Source organism: Vicia villosa, linkage group LG2 (genome assembly GCF_029867415.1).
Source record: "Vicia villosa cultivar HV-30 ecotype Madison, WI linkage group LG2, Vvil1.0, whole genome shotgun sequence".
NCBI lineage: Eukaryota > Viridiplantae > Streptophyta > Magnoliopsida > Fabales > Fabaceae > Vicia > Vicia villosa.
The window spans coordinates 217,139,516-217,161,480 of record NC_081181.1 but is presented as its reverse complement, the minus strand read 5'-3'; the positions used below and the strand labels follow the sequence as shown (position 1 = coordinate 217,161,480).

The window sequence follows — 21,965 nt, the reverse complement described above, 5'->3', positions numbered from 1 at the left end:
CGGCTGACGATTCGATTGGCGAACTGAGATAAGCGCCTTCGAGAAAGGTCAATGATATGAGCTCCCTAGAACCCGATCTTTGTATAGGACAGGTTTGAACCGACTAAACTTCAGGGGGAGGGTACGCACCTCTGGACCACATGCAAGCCTAACCTTAAGGCAAAATTGTGTGATTTGTTTGTGTTTGTTATCTACTTGACATCATGACATCATAGGCATCATAACATCGTGACTAACCATTCGAGGACCAAAGAATTCATCTTTGTTCTGTTTTGTAGGTCATGGAGACTAGAAACACCATTCGAGTTAACTTTGTGAAGATACCTTCCGAGCTGAAAGAGTTGGTATTAGAGATTCCTGGAGGTTCCCGATTCACTGAAAGACATGGTCTCTTGCCCGGTTTGGTTACTTCAGGTTTTGACGAAGAAATGATGAGTGTACTATTTCAATTCTTCGATCCCGAGCATCATTGTTTTACTTTCCCGGATTATCAGTTGGTACCTACTATGGAGGAGTTTTCTGACATACTTGGACTCTCTATCCGAGATCTGATCCCGTTCACTGGTTTGGAAGAAACTCCAAAATTGGAAGTTATCGCTTCCGCTTTACATCTTAAGAAGTCTGATATTGATGGTCATTGGGAAACCAGAAGTGGAGTCAAGGGATTCCTCGCTAAGCTCTTATTCGGAAAAGCTCGCATGTTTTTGAAGTCCATGAGTTATCAAACCTTCGAAGACATATTAGCTTTACTCATTTATGGTTTGGTATTATTCCCTAATCCTGATCAGTTCATTGATGTACACGCCATAAAGATATTTCTGACTCGCAATCCAATTCCTACTTTGCTTGGAGACATCCTACACTCTCTTCACACTCGTACTATGAAGAAACGAGGGACTCTTATGTGTTGCATACCTTTACTATCTAAGTGGTTTATTTCGCACTTTCCTCGCTCAGTAATGAGGAACGACCAAAGGGTGAAATGACATAAGAGAATAATGTCACTTTCTCATTCTGATATCCGTTGGCTTTCCTTATCTTCAAATCTCGATTGAACTAAAATTTGTCCTCCTAGAAGCGAATATCTTCAAATTTCTATGCATAATTAATTTACTACAAGATCTAATGATAGTTTATCCTTAATTGCTTAAAAAGCTACAAAATTATTGTTTGATCCCATATGAAGCATATCTTTCTCAATCCGCATACCATTTTTTATCTAGCATAATGATTCGTCTCTTTCAAATATATTTACAAAACTCATTTACACACAAACTAATATATAAAATCTAAAAAACTATAAATTTATCGGATTTGAACCATCTTCCGACATTACAATCTAAAAGAAATCTCTACTAATAAAATGTATTTTTTTATAAGATATATTAAAAATATAAAAGAAAGAAGAGATTGAATATTTAAGTTTAAAAAAAAATCCATTAAATATCTAACGGATGAGAATCCATTCCCAAATCTACCTAAACTACTTCATAACTTTTCAAATACAAGATAAACCCTACAAAAAAAAACACAACACCCCCAAAATGGTGGCGAAAACATAAAAAAACGAAGCGGGAAATTCAAATTCACAATCTCTCTCTTCCCGCTCTCTCCTCTTTCATCAACAATCCAATTTCAGTATAAATAAATAACACTTTTTTGTCTCATACATCACAGAAACAGAGAAAAAGAAGAAGAAAAAACAAGAAGCGAAAATGAAGGATTCAAATTCAAAGAAAGAGGGTTCAGTTTCAAAATCGATGACTGTGGAAGACCGATACAGTCAATGGAAGTCGCTCGTCCCCGTCCTCTACGACTGGCTTGCGAATCACAATCTCGTCTGGCCGTCGCAATCCTGCCGTTGGGGTTCTCTGATCGATCGTGCGACGTACAAGAATCGCCACCGTTTGTATCTGTCGGAGCAAACCGACGGCACTGTTCCGAATACCCTGGTTATCGCTAATTGTGAAATTGTGAAACCTAGGGTTGCTGCTGCGGAACATATCTCGCAGTTTAACGAAGAGGCTCGGTCTCCGTTTGTTAAGAAGCATAAGACTATTCTTCATCCTGGCGAGGTTCAATGTCATCACTTTTGATTTTAATTCACTGATTACTGTGTTTAATTGATTTGTTTTTGGTTAAAATGAGGATCTTGATTTGTTTGTTTGCTGTGTTTTAGGTTAATAGAATTAGGGAATTTCCTCTGGATATGAATATTATTGCGACTCACACTGATAGTCCTCATGTAAGTAGTGTTTGATTTTGTTATTTGGATTGCAATATTAAAAATTGAAAATTTTGTTATTGATTTCTGTGATGGAAGTGTAATTTTTTAATTTTTTGTTTTTTGTATTATAGGTGCTGATTTGGAACGTTGAGTCTCAACCTAATCGGAATGCTGTTTTGGGGGCTCCCACTTCTGTTCCAGACTTGGTTTGTATTATTGTCTTCTGATTTATTTATTCTGTCACCTTAGGTTATAGTTTTATTTTTATGAATTAATGTCGCATTTTAATAACTATCTTATGTTGGATAAAGATATCTAGTGTGCATCTATATATCTAGTTCTTTTAATGAATATATATGCATGAATCATGATCCAGCATGCCCTTTTGTGAAGTAACTGTGGAAAAAAGTGGATTGTTAAACCCTAAAATCAACTTCCTCTTTTTCATATTAATTTTATCTTCTTATTTTTGTTCCTTGTATTAATTGAATTAATTTGGACCCCTTTGCTTGACTGATCCATGCCCTAACTCTATTCCTGCTGCTATTGCTAATTGTACTCATAACCAGTGTTGTCAATTATGGAAATTAGTGGATTGTTATAATTCTGCTATGGGATAGTGCAGTACCACTGTCATGATGGCTATTTGACACTATTTTATACTAAATAGTGTGGAGGAACAATAGTAGTTTTCCCAAATTCTTCCATGCTATAATGGTGTAGCCTATACTGGTTACTGGCTATTTAACACCTTTGCTCATAATTAGCTCCTTTTTGTTGCTAAGTAACTTTGGAAGTTTGAATTCACTGTTTTGCCTAATAGTTTAGTGTGCACTGTGCATTCAACATATCTTTATGCATAAAGTCAGGTATCTGAAATTGTAGGATACTGTTTTGCAGGTATTAACTGGGCATAAAGATAATGCTGAATTTGCACTGGCTATGTGTTCAACTGAGCCCTTTGTTCTTTCTGGAGGTAGGATTGATTTGAACTTCTTAATCAAGTTCAAACTTTTTTAATTGTTGATATCAAAAACACAATATGATTATATAGTGTGTTTGGTCTGGTGTCAGCTTTCCACGTTTACTAAAAAATCACGTCAAATTTCCATGTTTATGTAGAAGTTCCATGTTGTAGCTTCTGAAAAATCATGTCCACAAGATAGCTTGCCGTGCGTTTGGAGGCTTAAACGCCAAACCAAACACACTAATAGAATGTTTGTTATATGTGGTGAACTTATAATGCTGTTTTAGTTTTGCTATCAATAATATTCTTACTCTTTCTAGATGATTTACTCCATATACTCTACATTGTATTTTGTTGATCTGATGAGAATGCCTATTACCTAATGACAGGTAGGGACAAACATGTGGTGTTATGGAGTATTCATGATCACATTGCATCTTTGGCTACAGAAGCAGGGCCTGATGCTAAACAGGGCTCTAATGTTGGGGGAAGTGGTGAGAAAACTGCAGAAAGCCCATCTGTCGGACCAAGGGGCATCTACCGTGGTCATAAAGACACTGTTGAAGATGTGCAATTTTGCCCGACAAGGTAGCTGTTTCTTGTTTTAGTCTTGCTTGTATTAATTTATGTATATACATTTTTTTTGGGTCAAATACTAAATACTAATGGAATCACTTTCTGATTCTTTTGACCCTATATTGGTATTAAGATGTTATTAATGTTTTTATTTGATCATTCTCTAAGATAAGTCATGTTTTTTGTTGTCTTGAATTGCAGTGCACAAGAGTTCTGTAGTGTAGGTGATGATTCTTGTCTCATACTTTGGGATGCTCGTGTCGGAACTACTCCAGCTGTTAAGGTATGAATGGATCATTTCATCGTAGGGGAAAATAACATGAATACAACTTATTGCCTTCATTTCAAATTCTCAGAGATCTCATCCTTTGTATTTATTGTTTGGTTATCTTATCTCTGTTCTTTTATGCAGGTTGAGAAGGCACATGATGGAGATGTGCACTGTGTTGATTGGAATACTCATGACATAAATTTAATTCTGACTGGGTATTTATTTATATGCTTTTCTGATTTTTCTTTTTCTGTATAATTAGTTGTTATGGTCCTTAATGCCATTAATGAGTTTAGCCTGGAAGTTGAACCTTTTTTTTTCCAGCTACCAAAACTTTTTTGGACTATGGTTCTTCGTTTTAATTGTTTGCTGTTTTGCTTCAGTTCTGCTGACAATTCAGTTCGCATGTTTGATCGCCGGAAGCTAAGCGGTCATGGGGTTGGGTCTCCTATTTTTAAATTTGAAGGCCATGATGCACCAGTCCTCTGTGTACAGGTGACTGAGAGATTTTACATTGCTACTGCTAATTGCAGTTAAACATTTAAATGTGTAAGTCAGTCATGGCCTTTTTAGTTTTTTGTTCTTTGACTCTCAACTTTGATCTGTTTCAGTGGTGTCCTGCTAAGTCATCTGTATTTGGAAGTGGTGCTGAAGATGGCATCATTAACATCTGGGACCATGACAAGGTTTGAACTCCAAAATTTTCAAAGCTATTCTATCACTACTACTTATTGTATTTTTATGGAGATTAAAACTGTTTCTTTTTTTTTTTTTTTGACAAAAAAACTGTTTCTTTTAGGTTGGGAAAACATTGGGTTCTACTGATCCAACAGTATCACAGGCTTCCCCTGGTTTGTTCTTTCGTCATGCAGGACATAGGTATGATAGTAGTCGGTCATACACATGTTCAATGATCTTTATCCAATTCTTTAAAATTCAGCATTATATATGCCAATAGGTTGGAATATTTGTTCCAACTGGTACTACAAGTAATAACTTTTTACTTATGTATTCAGGGATAAGGTTGTTGACTTTCATTGGAATGCTGCTGATCCATGGACAATTGTCAGCGTCTCTGATGACTGTGCTAGCACCGGTGGAGGTGGCACTCTACAGGTAAACATATCTTTTGGTTAGAACATTTATCATCCATGCAGATTACAGCATTAAGTGGGGTTGAAATTTGCAGAATCTTATTAATACATCGTTTGATTTATTGCAGATTTGGCGGATGATGGATCTGATTTATCGACCAGAGGAGGAAGTGATGGCCGAGCTGGATTCATTCAAAACTCATATCTTAGGATGTGGCACTGACAATCTGAACAAATAAGTTACTTGTTTCAGTTAGTTAGAATGTTGTAGTAGGTGGAGTGTTATTTAATAAGTATATATTACAATGGACAACAAATTATAATGTACTACAACTTGATCGGTTCCAACCTTAATTTGAGGCAAACTATATTTGAATCTTCTGACTGATTGTTCTTTGATTTTTTTAAATCCTCTCTGCCCCAAGCCATACAGAAAATAATATGTTTTAAAAGTTTTAGCAATAGATTTTGAATATTAGCATGAGAAGATGTTGCTTTTATTAGTTTTTAAAACTAAATTTTTTGAAAGTATGTTTGAAATTAATGGATCAAGTGGAATGCAACATATTGAAATCTATTATTCCATTCAACCAAATCCTCACTTTATGTTCTAGCTAATTTAGAATTAAAGTAATGAGATGAGATTTTAAAATTAAAAGACTTGTTATATAAATTTGAAGCTGGTAAAATTAAACACTTTCCCTTGGTTGAGAAAGGTATTAATGTTGACTAATGTGGATTGGTGCAAAGATGGTTGCTATAATGTTAACAATATAACAGAAACATGAAAAACCCTAGATTTTTAGTTTTTGAAGACTTATTTGAGTTTATCGATAGAACGTAGTATTCTCTCAGATTTGGAATCGGATCATGATAATGTTTTCTAGATGAAGGTGAAAGTGGAATCAAACTATTTGAAGGTCATGAACTTGATGAAATTGAAGGCTGCTACATTGTGAAGTTTTATGAGTATTGTTAAAACTAATGTTTGCTTCTCAAACATTAGGTTTAGTTACCCGGGACATGTTGGTAATAGGGTTAGTAATTTTCTAGCCAATCCCAATATGACTTGGATTGAGGAAACCCCTTATACTATTGTATTCATTGACAAGTGGGACCCTGACTAATTATTTCGATATTTTTCGAACCTTCGTTTCTTAGAAGGAGTTCATTTACCACATGAGCCCAAGTCCTTGATTTCCTTTGTAATGGTACTTGATAATGAATATAATGATTTTTTTTCACACCGTCTTTCTTTGTTTCTACATTTACATTAATGTTCATAAAATTTTGTCGTTATGAATTAAATATATAACTTTCATCCCTAATCCCCTGCTGAGAGAGTGACGATTCTTCGTTGGTTATAGCGTCATATATATTCTTGTCACTGTCCTTGACTATTTGTAGTCATTGCGGGGTTGTTCCTGGTTGATTTATTGAATGTTTCTTAAAAGTGTGCCCCACCAAGGTTTTGCTCCTCTTCCTTGCCTCCCAAGTGAAAACTTGATTCTAGGTTGACGTGAGAGAAAGCTTCACCACTGCCGTCTTTGAGACCGTGCAAGGCGGACTACTGCACAAAACCTTAATTTTTTTTTACTATTAAACTATACCTAAACAGGGTCTCATAAATTATTGTCACCGTTAAAATATAGTTAAATAAGACCTCTAATACTTTTTTCATGGTTGAACTATGTTTAATCTACAGGTCTCAAAAAAGTTGAGATGACTCTGTGTTTCACCTCCTACGATTTGGAGTGACTAACTACCAAAAAGAGGTTAGCTTAGGTCACCACATTCATATTCGAGGTTTAGGTGCCCTTGGTCGCATAACTTTCTCGTACTTGGGGTTTGATGGCTTTGGTCACACACCTCATTTGCTTTCGAGGTTCGTAGTTTTTTTGATAACATGCGTTCCGGCAAATTGGATTCCCTCCTTTGTTGCGACATGGCGTGGTCCTAAGGTTTCCATGTTATAGTACTTTCAGCTACGTAGTGGCTCGTAACAAAGCTTTGTGTGTGTTCTTCTATTTTTTAAGGTCTCTCGTTAAGAAGATGCAGGTTTTGCTGTTACACCAGGTTATAGATGGTTTTTATAAGTTCGTTTATGCCTTGTATACTGAGCGTGGCTTGGGGTTGCTCGAGGTTCTAAAACATTTATGGTCCAAGAAATTGCATTTGTCATGGATGTTATTTTGGTGTATGGCCTTGGAGTAGTTTTCTAAACGATTGGAATGAAGGTAGAACCCGGTAAGTTCCATGTCCAACCGACAAAAAGGTTGAAATCTCGCGAGATGTGACAGTTGGAGAAGTAACCAGAAGCAGCCCGCCTGTCCCAGGGGAGAAGGTGGACCTCCGAGAATGGAGACGAGGACCAACACACCAACGTCAATCGTTGGGACGATGTTGTGATCAGTGCAAATCGAGTTACTTTAAAATCTACCATTGCTGACTCTTATGCAACTTTATGGTGATTGCTTTGGCATATAGAAATGGCTGTGGAGGTGCAACCGAGGAATTTAGACAGCTCCACACTTAGGTATACATTCTCCAACAATGGTATTTGGCTTGTTGAACCGATGTTATAGACCTAAAGTTGAAAAATATGACAATGATTGTATATGTTAATTGTTATTGATTCATAAATATTTGATGTTTGACCTGCACTAGTCCATCAAATGGACTCTTTGGTATTACTGTTGTATTATTTTAGGTTAAATATACGATTCCCCCTGCCATTAGGGCGAATTTTGGTTTTCCCTCCTTGAAGTATTTTTTTTGTGAATTTCCCCTTATAAAATAAAGATTTTGTTTTCTGCAGCCCCTATTCCTGATTTGGCTGAGCGAAGAAAAAACCAATTAAAATATCTGGTCTTTTCCAAGAGTTGAATCTGATACTAAAATATTTGATGGCAACATTCCAACCAACTATGGGCCTGTTTGTTTCAGCTTTAAAAAAAATTGATTTTTTCTTTATATTTTTTAAAATAGATTTTCCAAAACCGTTTTTCAAAATATTATAAGTTTTTCTATATTCGTTTTTTCTAAAATGAAACACTTATTTTGACATCCTATAACATAAACACACATTATTGAAGACCAACATTTTGTCAAAATTGTAATTTTTTCAAAAAGTTGTATTTCAAAAATGATTTTTATGGAAATCTATTTGAAATAGCTTCATAATTAAGTGATTTTTTGAAATTTTGATATCCAAATTTTTTCCCTATAAATAGACGAAATACCTAAAATCACATTTTAAGAATAACTATTCAAACAAAATTTTAATTTGAAGCTTTTATAAAAAGTTTCTTTGTAAAAATTTTTTTTACAAAATTATGTAACACTATAAAAATCATTTTTAAAAAAAGCCAAAACAAACGGGCCCCATGTTAGACATTGTTACTAAACTTATTTGCTTCAATCTCAATAAATAATATTAACGTTTTAAATGCTATTTGCTTCAAACTCTATTGCTGCACCATTTTAAATGTTATTACAAAAAATGTTTACGGTATACTTACAGTAGTTACATGTTTGTTAGTTATAATATATACATATTATACTTACAGTATATAAGTGTTATTAAAAAAATGTATGTTAGTTTATAAAATGTTTGTTAAATGTTTATTAGTTTATAAAATGTTAATATTAATAATAAATAAAATGTGTGTTAGTTTAACATGTTTGTTAAAACGTTAATATATATATATATATATATATATATATATATATATATATATATATATATATATATATATATATATATATATATATATATATATATATAGGGGACGACTCAAGTGAGAACACTTGGTTATTATGAGAAATGAGAACAATGAATCACAACCATTAAATTTTGATTTTGTTGATTTTAATGGACTTGATTGGTTTCTCTTTCTATATTGATTTAAAATAAAAATCAATTAAAATCAATCCAGTCCATTAAAATCAACAAAATCAAAATTTAATGGTCGTGATTCATTGTTCTCATTTCTCATAATAACCAAGTGTTCTCACTTGAGTCGTCCCCATATATATATATATATATATATATATATATATTAACAAACTTAATGTTGAGTATCAAATATATATAGTGCATGCTTTTGCGTCAATAACAAATTTACATTTTTTAATATTTATATAACTTCAGTTTCATAATAAAACATAACAGACGAATTAGCCAAGTGGGCCCAATTCATATAACATAGAGCTATCAAAATTGGCTCGGCCTATCGTGCCGATCCATAAGCCCAACAATTTAATCAGGCCGGATCGCAAAAATACTTTAAAAAAATACGACCCTATCTTTTTAGGCCAGTTCATCAGACCTATGGGCCGGACCAAGCGGGCTTTGGACTGACCCATTAAAAAAGATTTTGGTCAATTTTGGAGAAAAAAGATTGAGATAAGATATGGTTTCATAAATGTGTTTTCAAGTGATAAAGAAAAGTTAAAGAGGATGAAGATATATTTTCAAGATGATGTGATCAAGGAAATGGTTGTGAGATGGAGAGAAAATTTGATAAGTATTGGTGATAATATTAAGTTACTTTGTACTTTTACATGGATGATTTTGTGGTATTCATATATATATATATATATATATATATATATATATATATATATATATATATATATATATATATATATATATATATATATATATATATATATATTTATGGATAAATATTTTAAAAACCACTTATATACGTTAATGATGACTCTCTACTTATGTTGTGTTGCATTTATCAATTACATCTTTTTATAAAATTAAAACTATAATATTGAAATACGGGTCGGACTGGCCCATCGGTCCGCACAGGACTTTGAAAAATGGGCCGGGCTCATTTTATGTGGCCCATTAAGCAATCGGGTCGGGCCAGTCTATTTAAACACATTGGCCCATCGGGCCGAAGTGGACCGACCCGGTCTATTTGATAGCTCTAATATAACATAGTGGATATGAGTTCGAGTCTCATCTTTGCCAGATTTTGGAAAACTACAATTTCTAATTTTTACAAACTTAAAATAATATTAAATAAAATGCCAGCGTTGATAATTAAATAAAGGGTCTTGCTAACCAGTGTCCTCAGAACACTCTTTAAGCATATTTCATACTAAATAAAGAAATATTCTTTATAAAAGTCGATATTTCATTTCCCAATGCATTTTTAATGCATTAAATGCACGCATTTTTAAAAAAATTATAACTTTAATCACTTACAGGGGGTTCCCTTAAATAAATTAAAAATATTTAAAAAACTACATGGATGCCACCTTGCAAGATTCCCTTCGCCCAGTCAGCCAAACAAGGGACATGGATTTTGAAAACATAATCTTTGTTTTATAAGGGTGCTTTCACACAAAAAATACTTCAAAGGGGGAAAACCAAAAACCGCCATAATGACAGGGGGTGATCGTATAGTTAACCCTATTATTTTTAACATACTAGATATCATTGTATATATTGTTTTGTAGTTGAACATTATTTACTAATATGGGAACTATTAAGGATGTGTGAATATATATTTGCTAATACCATTTGTATAATAGATGATGGTACTTTTACATCCATTTATTGCCATCCGTAAGCCACCATTGATCATAAACATTTATATTCCATGCAAGGAGATTATTACAAAAGAAAATATAAAATAAAAAGTATTTACATTTGTATATAGTGCTATGTATAGGTATAACATGGACATTTGAAACACCCTCAACTTTAAGCCTATGAAGATATCCACAATCAAATCCACGAGATATGATTGTTACTAACCACAATCAAATGAAATACAAATTTAATCGATAATATTCAGGTCAACCTCAACTCAAATTCGCAAAAGAAATTCCTTATCAATTCCAGTGAACCGATTTCGTATCACATAAGATTTTCTACAAACCGTAGGAATGCATCATTTTCATCACAGTTTTTGGATTCTTTCCATAGTTCGCAAAAGAAATTCTATTAGGATTCATTATCAATTCCAGTGAACGATTTCGTATCACATAAGATTTTCTGCAAACTATAGGAATGCATCATTTTCATCACAGTTTTTGGATTCTTTCCATAAGTCGCAAAAGAAATTCTAACTAAGCTTCCACCAATGATCATCAAAACTCTTCTTTCTTCCACTAGCAGATGACTTTGGGCCCTCATCAGGCAATTTTGGCTCATCAGAAGGTGAATTTGTATTCTCCACTGGTGATTTTGGCTAAGAAGGAGGTGATTTTGGATCCTCATTTGATTTTGACTCAGCAGATGGTGATTTTGGATCATCTTCAGTGGAGTTCCTCTCAAGAAGTGAATTTGGATAATCTTCAACATAGTTCGACTCAACCAAAGGCGATTTTGGATAATCTTCTAATTCAGCTCAACAGAAGGTGACTTTGGATAATCTTCAACATAGTTTGGCTCAACCTGTAACACCCCAATTCTACCCAGGCATATAGGTACAAATATCAGAGTATAAAAATTAAATTCATAAAAACAATTAGGGCGTTACACTTAAGTAACCACATAACCAAACATAACATACTCGCGAAAGATGCGTAACACAAATAATCAAGAGGACGGATACACATAAACACCTGAATGTATTCATACTTATATAAATGCATCGGTAAACAAAATATCCACAACATTCTTCCAAAATACATCGCATGAGAAGGTATCCAAAATACATAATACGAATGCATAAAAAGGATCAAATATACATCAAAAGGATCCTATAAGCATTATCTACAAAATAAGTGTTCGATCCCCCCCCCCTAGGTGTTACGTATCACGAGCGGACGACATCAAAACGGACGACTACAAAGAGAGCACCTACACTTGCGGATCACCTGCACATTACCCACGAGTAGGTAACATTAAGGCAGAAGGGTGAGAATACAATTCATAATGAAAGCATGATCAATATAGTAATGCCCACAATTATCATTAAGAATCATATAATAAGATAATCCAATAAGTCAACCACAACCAATATATAAGTAATGCGGTACGTGAATGATAACATAAATTATAAAGACTGACGATGATGAATGAGACTCGACTATGCGTATGCATGTGGTACCAAATCCGGAGTAAAACTCCTCCTTGTCATTATGACAAATACACCTTGCCGAGCATTATGCTGGGACTTCTTTCCCTAAGGAAAATACACCTTTGTCGAGCAGTAAGCTACGACTAACCGTCATCGAGCATCTAGCCCCCACTGATGACCTCTTGCCACTCGGGCAAATACACCTTTTTACCGAGCATTAAGCTCCCACTGGTAATAATTGCCAATTCAGGCCACCTGTTAACAGCATTCCACCATTAACGTAATGAAATGTCATGCTGTGCATACAAACGACTCAATTACATAACCACAACAACAACAATATAACTCGGTCACATATCTACATCACATCGGTTATATTATTCTACACGGATACATCATCAAAATTGTCACTCAGGCGTTCATATTCACATAGCACACGTATACCGCCAAAACATACTTGATTAGCAAATATCATTTCACAAAATACATTTATGAAAAATCATTCAACCACCAACACACTCCTCTTTATCATAAAGCATACTCAAGGGTTCTCATAATACTTCAAACGGCGCGTAGAAACGACCTACGGTTCAAAAGATACAACAAAACAAAGTTTGGAAAAACAAAATTTCACACAGTCCGCTAGAGCTCCGCTCAGCGGACCCAGACAGGGAATCACCAAACAAAAATACAGAACCTCCGCTCAGCGGACCCAGACAGAGATTTCCTGCAAAAGAACCTCCGCTCAGCGGGCCCCCTCCGCTCAGCGGACCTGCGTAAAACCAGAAAAACCAGTTCTGCAACAGACCGTCTCAGCTCCCTCTAACCCATTCAAAACCCATTTAAACCTTCATCCCAACCCCAATACAACACAAACATGCTATATGTACACCTAATCCATGATTATCATATGGTTGGATCATCACATATTATCTTTGACCTAAATTCCTTCATAAGCAAGAAAACATGGAGAAGTGAAAAACAAACATGATCCATGGGAATATCTATCATCTTAGTACACATACACACTACAAAATCAAGTTTATATCATCAAAACTCACAAAACACACAATTTGCCATTGTTGAACAAGCTTGGAAAAGAGGAAGAACAAGAACAAGCATACAAAACTACAAGAACCATACAATCAAGATAAACTATATTCATCCCCCTTACCTTGGTTGGATTCTTGGCTCTAGCTTGGTTTGGATTCTACAACTTTCTTCTTCTCTTTGTTTTTCTCTTCTTTCTCTTCTCTTCCCAAGTTCTCTTTCTTTCTTACTATCTCAAAATATCTCTTTTTCTCTCTTTATCAAAATATCTCTTTCTATTTCTCTACTTCTCATTTTCCCCCACTCAACTTTCATAAATTCTAATTTTGGGCCAAATGTCACTAAACATTAATTCTAACCAATTAACACCCAAAACATAATAATTACACACATGGAAAGTAATAAGTAAAATATTAACATAATTAATATTTACCGACTGACTCGACTCGAAAACGGTAAAATTAGGAAAATGTAGCAAACATCACAATAATCAGAAAAACACATTTACGGGCGTTACACAACCGAATGTGATTTTGGATAATGTTCGACATACTAAATGACATTTTAATAAGGTAGTTTTCGTTTATGATTTTTTTCAGGTTAAATGGCCTTTTAGATTACATATAAACACAATACTACTTATACTACTACTCATTATTCATAGAATGGAAACTAACAGTAATGAAATTAAGCAAAACACTATTATATATTAATAGAAAACAAGCCGCATGAAGAAACCAATGAAATTAAGCAAATCAATGGAAGTGATTATTAATTATTTTTAATTTCCAAGAGAGAAACCATATAGGTCTAGTCTGTAAATGAAAATTACACAGAAACAAACCAATGCAGAATTAAAGAATCAAAACATAACTAAATAGAAATAGTTGAAGGTTGAAATAATAGTGATCAAATATGTGATGCAAGAACAATTCAAGAGTCTTGAATAGAAAATAAATAACAATATGATAATTTGATCGATAACATGAAGTACTAATGTAGCAAGAAAGGTGCATGAAAATCAAAACATTTGTATTGTGTGATGTGACAGAAGCAAACTTAAAAATGACACAAAAGTTTATGTTATAGTGTAATTCATTCAAAAAATCAAACTTAAAAGGATGAAGATTGATTCAGAATAAGGAAATCATTCAAAAATCAAAGTTGAAATGATAAAGAAACGATTGAGAATTAGAAAAAGAATGAAAATGCAGAAAAATGAAGAACCTTGATGTACTGTGCGAGAGAGAGTGCAATGTAGTTGCTAAAAAAGTTATTACTACTACATAATGTATGTTATAAAATATAATTTATGGATGGTAAAATAAGGAAGGAAATGAATACATGTAGTTTATTTTGGTTAATAATTTTGTAGATAAATTGAAAGGAAAATGTTTGAATATTTTTAGGTATTTTAAAAACAGCATAGCAAATTTTAATATAAAATTTTTTTTAAACTTTTTTTTTTAAATTTTATTCATGGATATCGAGAAAATATTTACGAGTATCTTAAAATCAATGGATTACTCTTTTAATATTATCGTGCAAGTATGAGACAAGAACGAATATTATATTCATTCAAACGGAACATATTATAGTAAAATATAAAAGTGTTCATGATGGTCGATGTTATGACATAAATTATTGTTCCTTAACACTTTAAAAGCTATTGTAAACCCAAATTCTTTTGTAAAGAGCAACATACAAATAGTAATATATTAATTAAAAAAAAAACACATTTTCTTATATATTCAAAAAGTAGTTTTCTTATACATTTAAAAAATGGATGAAGTAACTATCAATTTAATGTCATTTTAAAAACAATGAATAAAGTAAATAATTTTCATATTATATGTCAGTTACAACTATTAGTTTTCATATTTTAAAATTATATTTATGAATAGTTGTGATGTAATAGTATGAATTTATTACTTTATATGTATATGTATAGATCTAAACAATAAGGAAATCTTTAATGTGTGAGATTCATTAACATATAGTAGTATTATCTAATACATAGAGATCGAGAAATATAAAATAATTTAATGAGTATAACTAAATCTTTAAATTAACTTTTCTTATAAATGTCACTTTGACAGAGAAATAATAAAAGAAATACAAAACATTGATATATTTTTTTTTATCAAAAACATTCATATATTTAAAACTAATAAAATTAAGCAAATTATTATTAATACAAAATGACATGATACGATTAAAGTTAGCTGGTGAATCTATTACAAAGAAAAGCAATATCTATTACTATAATTTATTAAAATAACTTCATATGAATTCATGGACACATCAACATTGTATAGTTTATGTAGTTGTATTTGTGGTATCTCATTTATTTTTCTTACCTATAACTACTCATCGTTCATGCATTTTCCTCTAGTATAACACACATTTATGATTATGGTTGATCAGTTACGCAAATTAAAATAAATTAGGCTCATTATATATGAATCAATTTTATTATAATTTATTAAAATAGCATCTAAATCAATTTATTGGTAAGTCAACATTTTATATGTCATGCAATTTTATTTCTACCACTTCATTTATTTTAAGTATCAGTATTACTATTTAGAACTAGAAGTAGAGAATAATCTTATGCTCATTGTTATTTTATAAAGATACATGACATGATTTTTATATACTAAAATTGAATAAAAGACTAATAAACATGCATAAATACAATTAAATAATGTATTAATCAACAACAAATAATAATAAATTATAAATTATTAATAACAATTAAATAAAGTTTAATCAATAATATCCCCCAAATTGGACTATGAAGACCACATATGTCAAACTTGAATTCCAAAGTTTGAAAGTTAAAGATATAAGTGGTTTTGTAACAAATATGTTATTTGAGCAAAAGATGGCAAGACAAGAGACAAATGATACCACTTTGAATTCTTTCGCGCACAACATGACAATCAATCTCGTTGTGTTTAGGTAGCTCATAAATGTGGAATTGTAAGCAATATATATGGTCGGTTTATTGTCACAATATATCAAAGTTGGTTGATATTGAAGAGATCCTTGAACAAATAAGAGAACCATTGTTATTCACAAGTGAGGCTGGCCAAGAATCTATACTCTGATTCAAAGTTAGATGAAGAAACAATTATTTCCTTCTTATTCTTACATAAGATGAGGGAAGAGTCGGGAAACACAAAAATTTGAGTATGGTCTTCAAATAGCGGGACAACTAGTCCGATCTAAATAAGCAAGACTTAAAAATTTAACTGGAGATGAAAACGATTAGAATAAACATTTGGCATGAGAGTTTTTGAGATACTTTAAAATTTTTGTGGCAATTTGAAAGTGGGCGTCATAAGAATTGGAAACAAATTGACAAAGTTATTGGACTTCAAAGGCAATGTAAGGCCGAGTAAGTGTTAAATAGAGATGTCTACGATCAAACTTCTAAATGAGAGTTCATCATAATATTGAGAATTTGAATTATACAACTTTAAAGAACTATTATAAGGCGTGGAACTATGCTTAATAACCATGTGACCACTATCTTTAAGAAGCTCAATAGTGTATTTGTATTGGTTAACTGAAATCCCATTGTTGGATCGAGCTATTTCCTAGAAAAAAAATCATCTTCCTAATGTTTTTTATGCGATTTTTTTAATCTAGAAACTACTTAATATGCTGAATTTCAATAATCATTTCCTAATAATGATATGTTATCCACGTACACTAATAAGGCAGTAAGACTAGTACCTTCATTTAACTTTGTGAACAAAGAGAAATCATCAATATGAAGAGTGTAAACTAGAGAAAACAAGGCTGCAAAAAGTTTGGCTTACCAGTAGTTACTATCTTATTTCAAACCTTAGAATCATTAAAAACTGAATTGTGAGGCTTCAATCCAAGAGGTGACACTATGTAGACTTTATTGAGATCACAATGAGAAATACATTATTGATATCAAGTTTCTCAAGAAACCTCTCTTTGATGGTTGCCAAGGAAAATGATGTTCTGTTTGTACTTTTTTTGCAACCAATGAAAGGTATCAAAGTAATCAACTTCTTCCATTTGAATATAGCTCTTTGCAACTAAGCACATGTTATATTGTTCAAGAGAATCCTAAGAATCATATTTGGTTTTGTAAATTCACTTGTATCCAATTAGAAATTTTCTTTATGGTAAATCAACAATTGACCAAGTATTTGTGGCCGCAAGTGCTTGCAACCTAACTTTCAAAGCTTTTTTCCAACAATCAAACCGACAAGCTTGATTATAGGGCTTGGGTTCATGACAAGAAGAAACAACAATACAAAAGGTTTTATATGAAGGAGTGTAGTGATCACGTGTCTAAATAGAATAAATAGGATATACATATTTACTTGAACCAGGATGTAATTTTGATTCAAAAGAAGTAAGGAGAATTTTGATTTTAAGACCAAATTGTTCTGGGTATTGAACTATTTTAAAACTCCATCATTCATGACAACTGAGAAACCTTTCTCGGCTAGTTGTCCAACACTTAACAGGTTTCACTTCATTCCAGGTACATAGAGCACATCTTTGATAATAGATTTCCCTCTATTACTCATGTGAAACACTATGTTGCCAGTACCTTCGGCTTGCAACAAATTATCATCAAGTTTTACCTTGCTATTCTTTGACTCGTCGAAATCTTCCTACCACACCTTATGACCAGTCGTGTGATTCGAGCAACATGAGTCGAGAATCCTAATCTTGGATTCAACATGGTTATCTACAACTGCAACCATAACCAATATACCTTCATAATCATTTGAATCTTTGCGTGCAAGGTTCACTCCTTCGTCCTCGCCTTTTGTTGATCCATTGTCTTTCCTTAACCAACAATATTTAGACAAGTGACCCCAGTTCTCATAGTGATATCACTGCACACCTTTCTTATCTTCTTTGTACTTTCAATAGTTTCTTCCTCCTTTTTTCGAGGATTTAGAAGTTTTATCTTCGACCTGCTGCTTGTGAGGGTTTGACCAAGGTTTCTTGCCTTGAGTCTTGTCAAATTTGCCTTTGAATTTGTTGTAACCATTATTCTTTTTCAATGACTGGGCCTGCAAAGCTTGTATCAAATCTTGAACTCCTTTCCTTTCGACAATCCTAATCTCACGCGCTTCCAACGAACAAACCAAATCTTCCAATTTTAGGGTTTCAAGTTGATTGGATTCTTGAATAGCTAAGATAATGTGATCAAAGTGAGAGGTTAACGTACACATTACCTTCTCAACTATCATTTTATCAGTTAGGCTTTCACCATGAGAGACGGGTTTCTGCACCTTCGACACATACTCTGCAACCTTTTCGTCTTCTTCCATCGGTAACAATTCATATTGTCGATGCAAGGTCTGCAACTTGACAACATTGAATTTCTAACCTCCTTCATAATATTTAACAAGAATATCCCATGCCTCCTTCGTTGATTCAACATGAGAGATTCTGTTGAAATTTGCAGTATTAACTGCGTTTGAATGCAATATGTAGCCTTATAATCCTTTTTGAAATTCTGGTATCAGATATGTGATATCAAATGAGATGTCACGACACAAATATCTATTGATAAAGTTTATAGAACAAGATGGTAGCAGTAACGAAAAATAGTGCAGAAAGATAAATAACACAAGGAATTGTTTACCGAGTTCGAAACAACTTTCCTACTTTGGGGGCTACCAAGCCAGGGATGAAATCAATATACGATAGTATCAATTCGAAGTTAAACTCCCCTGTTTACAACTTCTTACTTAATCACTACTCTTCCTATGACTTCTACCTAAGACTCATCTAGGTATGAGGCCCTCCTCAAATCCCCACAGTCACAACCCGTGACAAACAACACAAACAATAGAAAGTAGAAGACACTCATCCAAGACACACAATTTTCAATGCTTTAAAGCTTATGACAACTGACACTACTCTCCTTGCTTAACAGCTTCAGAGATTAAACAACTTTCAACACCTAAAAATTTGTGAATGCACAAGGCAGGGAACTTACAGCACAACTAAAATAAGGATTCATAGAACCCTAAAAATACAAATATCAGTTCCACTTAAAACTAGGTTTAGGCCAGTCTATTTATAGAATTAGTATTGACTAAATTGGGCCTAAAACCGCAGCAAGGAGGTTGCACAAAGTCCGTTGCTTGATCTCCAAGAAAATAGGTTTTCAATCCAATCTTTCCTAAATTGTCTCCAATTATAGAGATTGTGAAAACAAATAAATATCTCTGATTGAATCGATCTTGGATACACATAAGCTAACTGAATATTCCACAATATTCTGTAGCTAACAAAACTGTTGATATACTTGACAGATTAACTCCAGCAAACACACCCCAGTAAACACAATGTCATATTTGTCATGTTGTGACATCTTGCTCAACATGTTGAAAACTGAATGATATGGCATTTTATTCAACAAGTTTCAGCTAGGTTGGTTTTACCAAAATGCATGCCGATCTTAGAGAAACTAGACTTCTTCTTGGCTTCTTTGTGGGATGTTTTTTGCGTGTCTGATGCATTTGCAGCCAGCGAAGGAACACCGTCTGTAACCATTTCTAGAGTTTCATGAAAGCCAAACATGGATTGCATTTGTTTTATCCATCGGACCCAATTTTTACCGTCATGCATTGAAAGCGAATTCGGAATGCCATTAGTACCATTCATCTTTGTAGCGATTGATTCATGTTCCCTAGAAACACGATCTCTGACGTGAATTTCTCAAGAACAATAACCAGAAGCTCTGGATACTAATTTGTTAGTGCGTGAGACACTTTTAGTGAGGAGAGAATAAAGGAAATACAGATTATATTATTGAATTGAATTGTACAAATAATGATTATTTATATACAACCCTAATTTGGCTTGGGCTTACACAAACTGGATTGTATTTGATATTATTACATTAGATCATATTTGATATCATATCAATAATATATCAATCCCAATAATATCTCAACACTATGAAGATATACAGAACCAAATCAATGAGATATCATTGTTTCTAACGACAATAAAATGAAATACTGATTCAATCGATGATATTCACTAACTAAAGAAGGCATGTCAACCTCAACTCAAAGTCGCAAAAGAAATTCTATTAGGATTCCTTATCAGTTCCAGCGAATCGATTTCGTATAACTTTCATCTACCTGCTTCATAAGATTTTTTACAAATGGTAGGATTGCATCATTTTCATCACACAAATTTTGGATTCTTTCCATCTCCTGCACTTCCGCTGCTGCAATAGCGGATTTAGATTCGCTTTAAGCAATTAGAGAGACTGCAGTTTCATCAGCTTTCTTAAGTTCCTCTTCAATAGCTAATTGAGCTTCCACCAATGATCCATCAAAACTTTCTTTCTTCCACTAAAAGATGAATCTGGGTCCTCATCAGACAATTTTGGCTCAGCAAAAGGTAATTTTGTGTTCTTCTCCGGTGATTTTGGACCAAAAGGAGGTGACTTTGGATCCTCCTTTGATTTTGACTCAGAAGATGGTGATTTTGGATCATATTCATTGGAGTTCCTCTCAATAGGTGACTTTGGATAATCTTCAGTATAGTTCGCCTTACCCAAAGGTAATTTTGAATAAGCTTCAACATTTTCGGCTCAATCGGAAGTGAACTTAGATGATCTTCAGTGTAGTTCGGCTCAATGAAGAAGGTGATTTTGGATAATATTTAGGGAAGTTCTGTAAGAACCTTCTAAATCCCACGTATAATTTACAAATAAATTAATCAAAACCCAACACAAGGGTGTCACACTTCATAAAAACAACATAAATATCCTGCTCTATAACATGGGTTACACCAAATCATGTTATTAATCTCAAACTTCACTTTTATGAAGTTTATACGACATCAAAACACATCTGATAAATTTTTCAGCGAAAAACATATTTAAAATAATTATAATCAACTCAACATTTAGTCTCATAATAAACACTTTATAACATAATCAAAATGATTGCATCAGTCAATAATACATCTTAGATCGTCTTAACAAAATTAAATAGGATGTAACATCAAACATAACAATATAATAGTTTCAAAAATCAAACATTCGCCCCAACGCGATGTTACATGATCATAGTAGAATTCCACTAATAAAACAATAAACTAAAGGCGATCTCGAATGACTAGCTTCCACTTACTTCCACAGAATGTACTTCTGAGTATCTGCGCGTTACCCATATAGAGGTAACATTCAAACAGAAAAGGTGAGTAATCATAATCAATTGTAAAACATATAAGAAAGAATAGATTTGCAACAATTATAATCTACAAATCAACAATATCAAATACTTCATAAACTCACACCCCAAACATCACAAGTAACTCATGTACAACTTCCATCACAAGGCTCACATATAGTCACATAACAAATACAAGTATCACAAAATCACATAACACCAGCAGAATTATGCAATGCCACATAGAATTCTATGCATCAACACCGACTCAACGCATGTGATACCAATTTATGAACGCAAAGGTTCATTTTGCTCCCTGTTTCACCACCATAGGATACATGTTCATTATGCACTCTCTTGGATCAGTTAGTAGGTGTTGTGTATTTAGCAATGCAACTGAACTCTTGAATAACTCCTAACAAACTTTTGGAAATAATTGCTTTATAATTTCCCTTTTTAATATAAAATTATGATGTAAAAAAATTATTTAATTTTTCTTACTATTGTTTAAGCGTGCTTTA

The 21,965-nt window shown here is 33.1% G+C and overlaps 1 protein-coding gene across 1 annotated transcript; it reads left to right on the top strand.

The window, feature by feature from the left end:
• Positions 1-1,521: 1,521 nt before the first annotated feature.
• LOC131648253 (WD-40 repeat-containing protein MSI4-like) lies at positions 1,522-5,500 on the top strand. The gene is made up of 12 exons (XM_058918027.1): positions 1,522-2,075; positions 2,180-2,245; positions 2,359-2,433; positions 3,128-3,203; positions 3,584-3,782; positions 3,972-4,053; positions 4,183-4,256; positions 4,425-4,536; positions 4,653-4,727; positions 4,841-4,920; positions 5,058-5,157; positions 5,264-5,500. The coding sequence occupies exons 1-12, from the start codon at positions 1,716-1,718 to the stop codon at positions 5,372-5,374; spliced, it is 1,410 nt and encodes a 469-aa protein (XP_058774010.1). The 5' UTR covers positions 1,522-1,715; the 3' UTR covers positions 5,375-5,500.
• The last annotated feature ends 16,465 nt before the right edge of the window (positions 5,501-21,965 follow it).

What these genes read in the sequence shown, in the direction of transcription:
- LOC131648253 (XM_058918027.1), top strand. Translation starts at nt 1,716, where the DNA reads ATGAAGGATTCAAATTCAAAGAAAGAGGGTTCAGTTTCAAAATCGATG. An exon ending in CCACTTCTGTTCCAGACTTG is followed by an intron (nt 2,434 to 3,127) that starts GTTTGTATTATT and finishes ACTGTTTTGCAG; the next exon opens with GTATTAACTGGGCATAAAGA. An exon ending in ACATCTGGGACCATGACAAG is followed by an intron (nt 4,728 to 4,840) that starts GTTTGAACTCCA and finishes TGTTTCTTTTAG; the next exon opens with GTTGGGAAAACATTGGGTTC.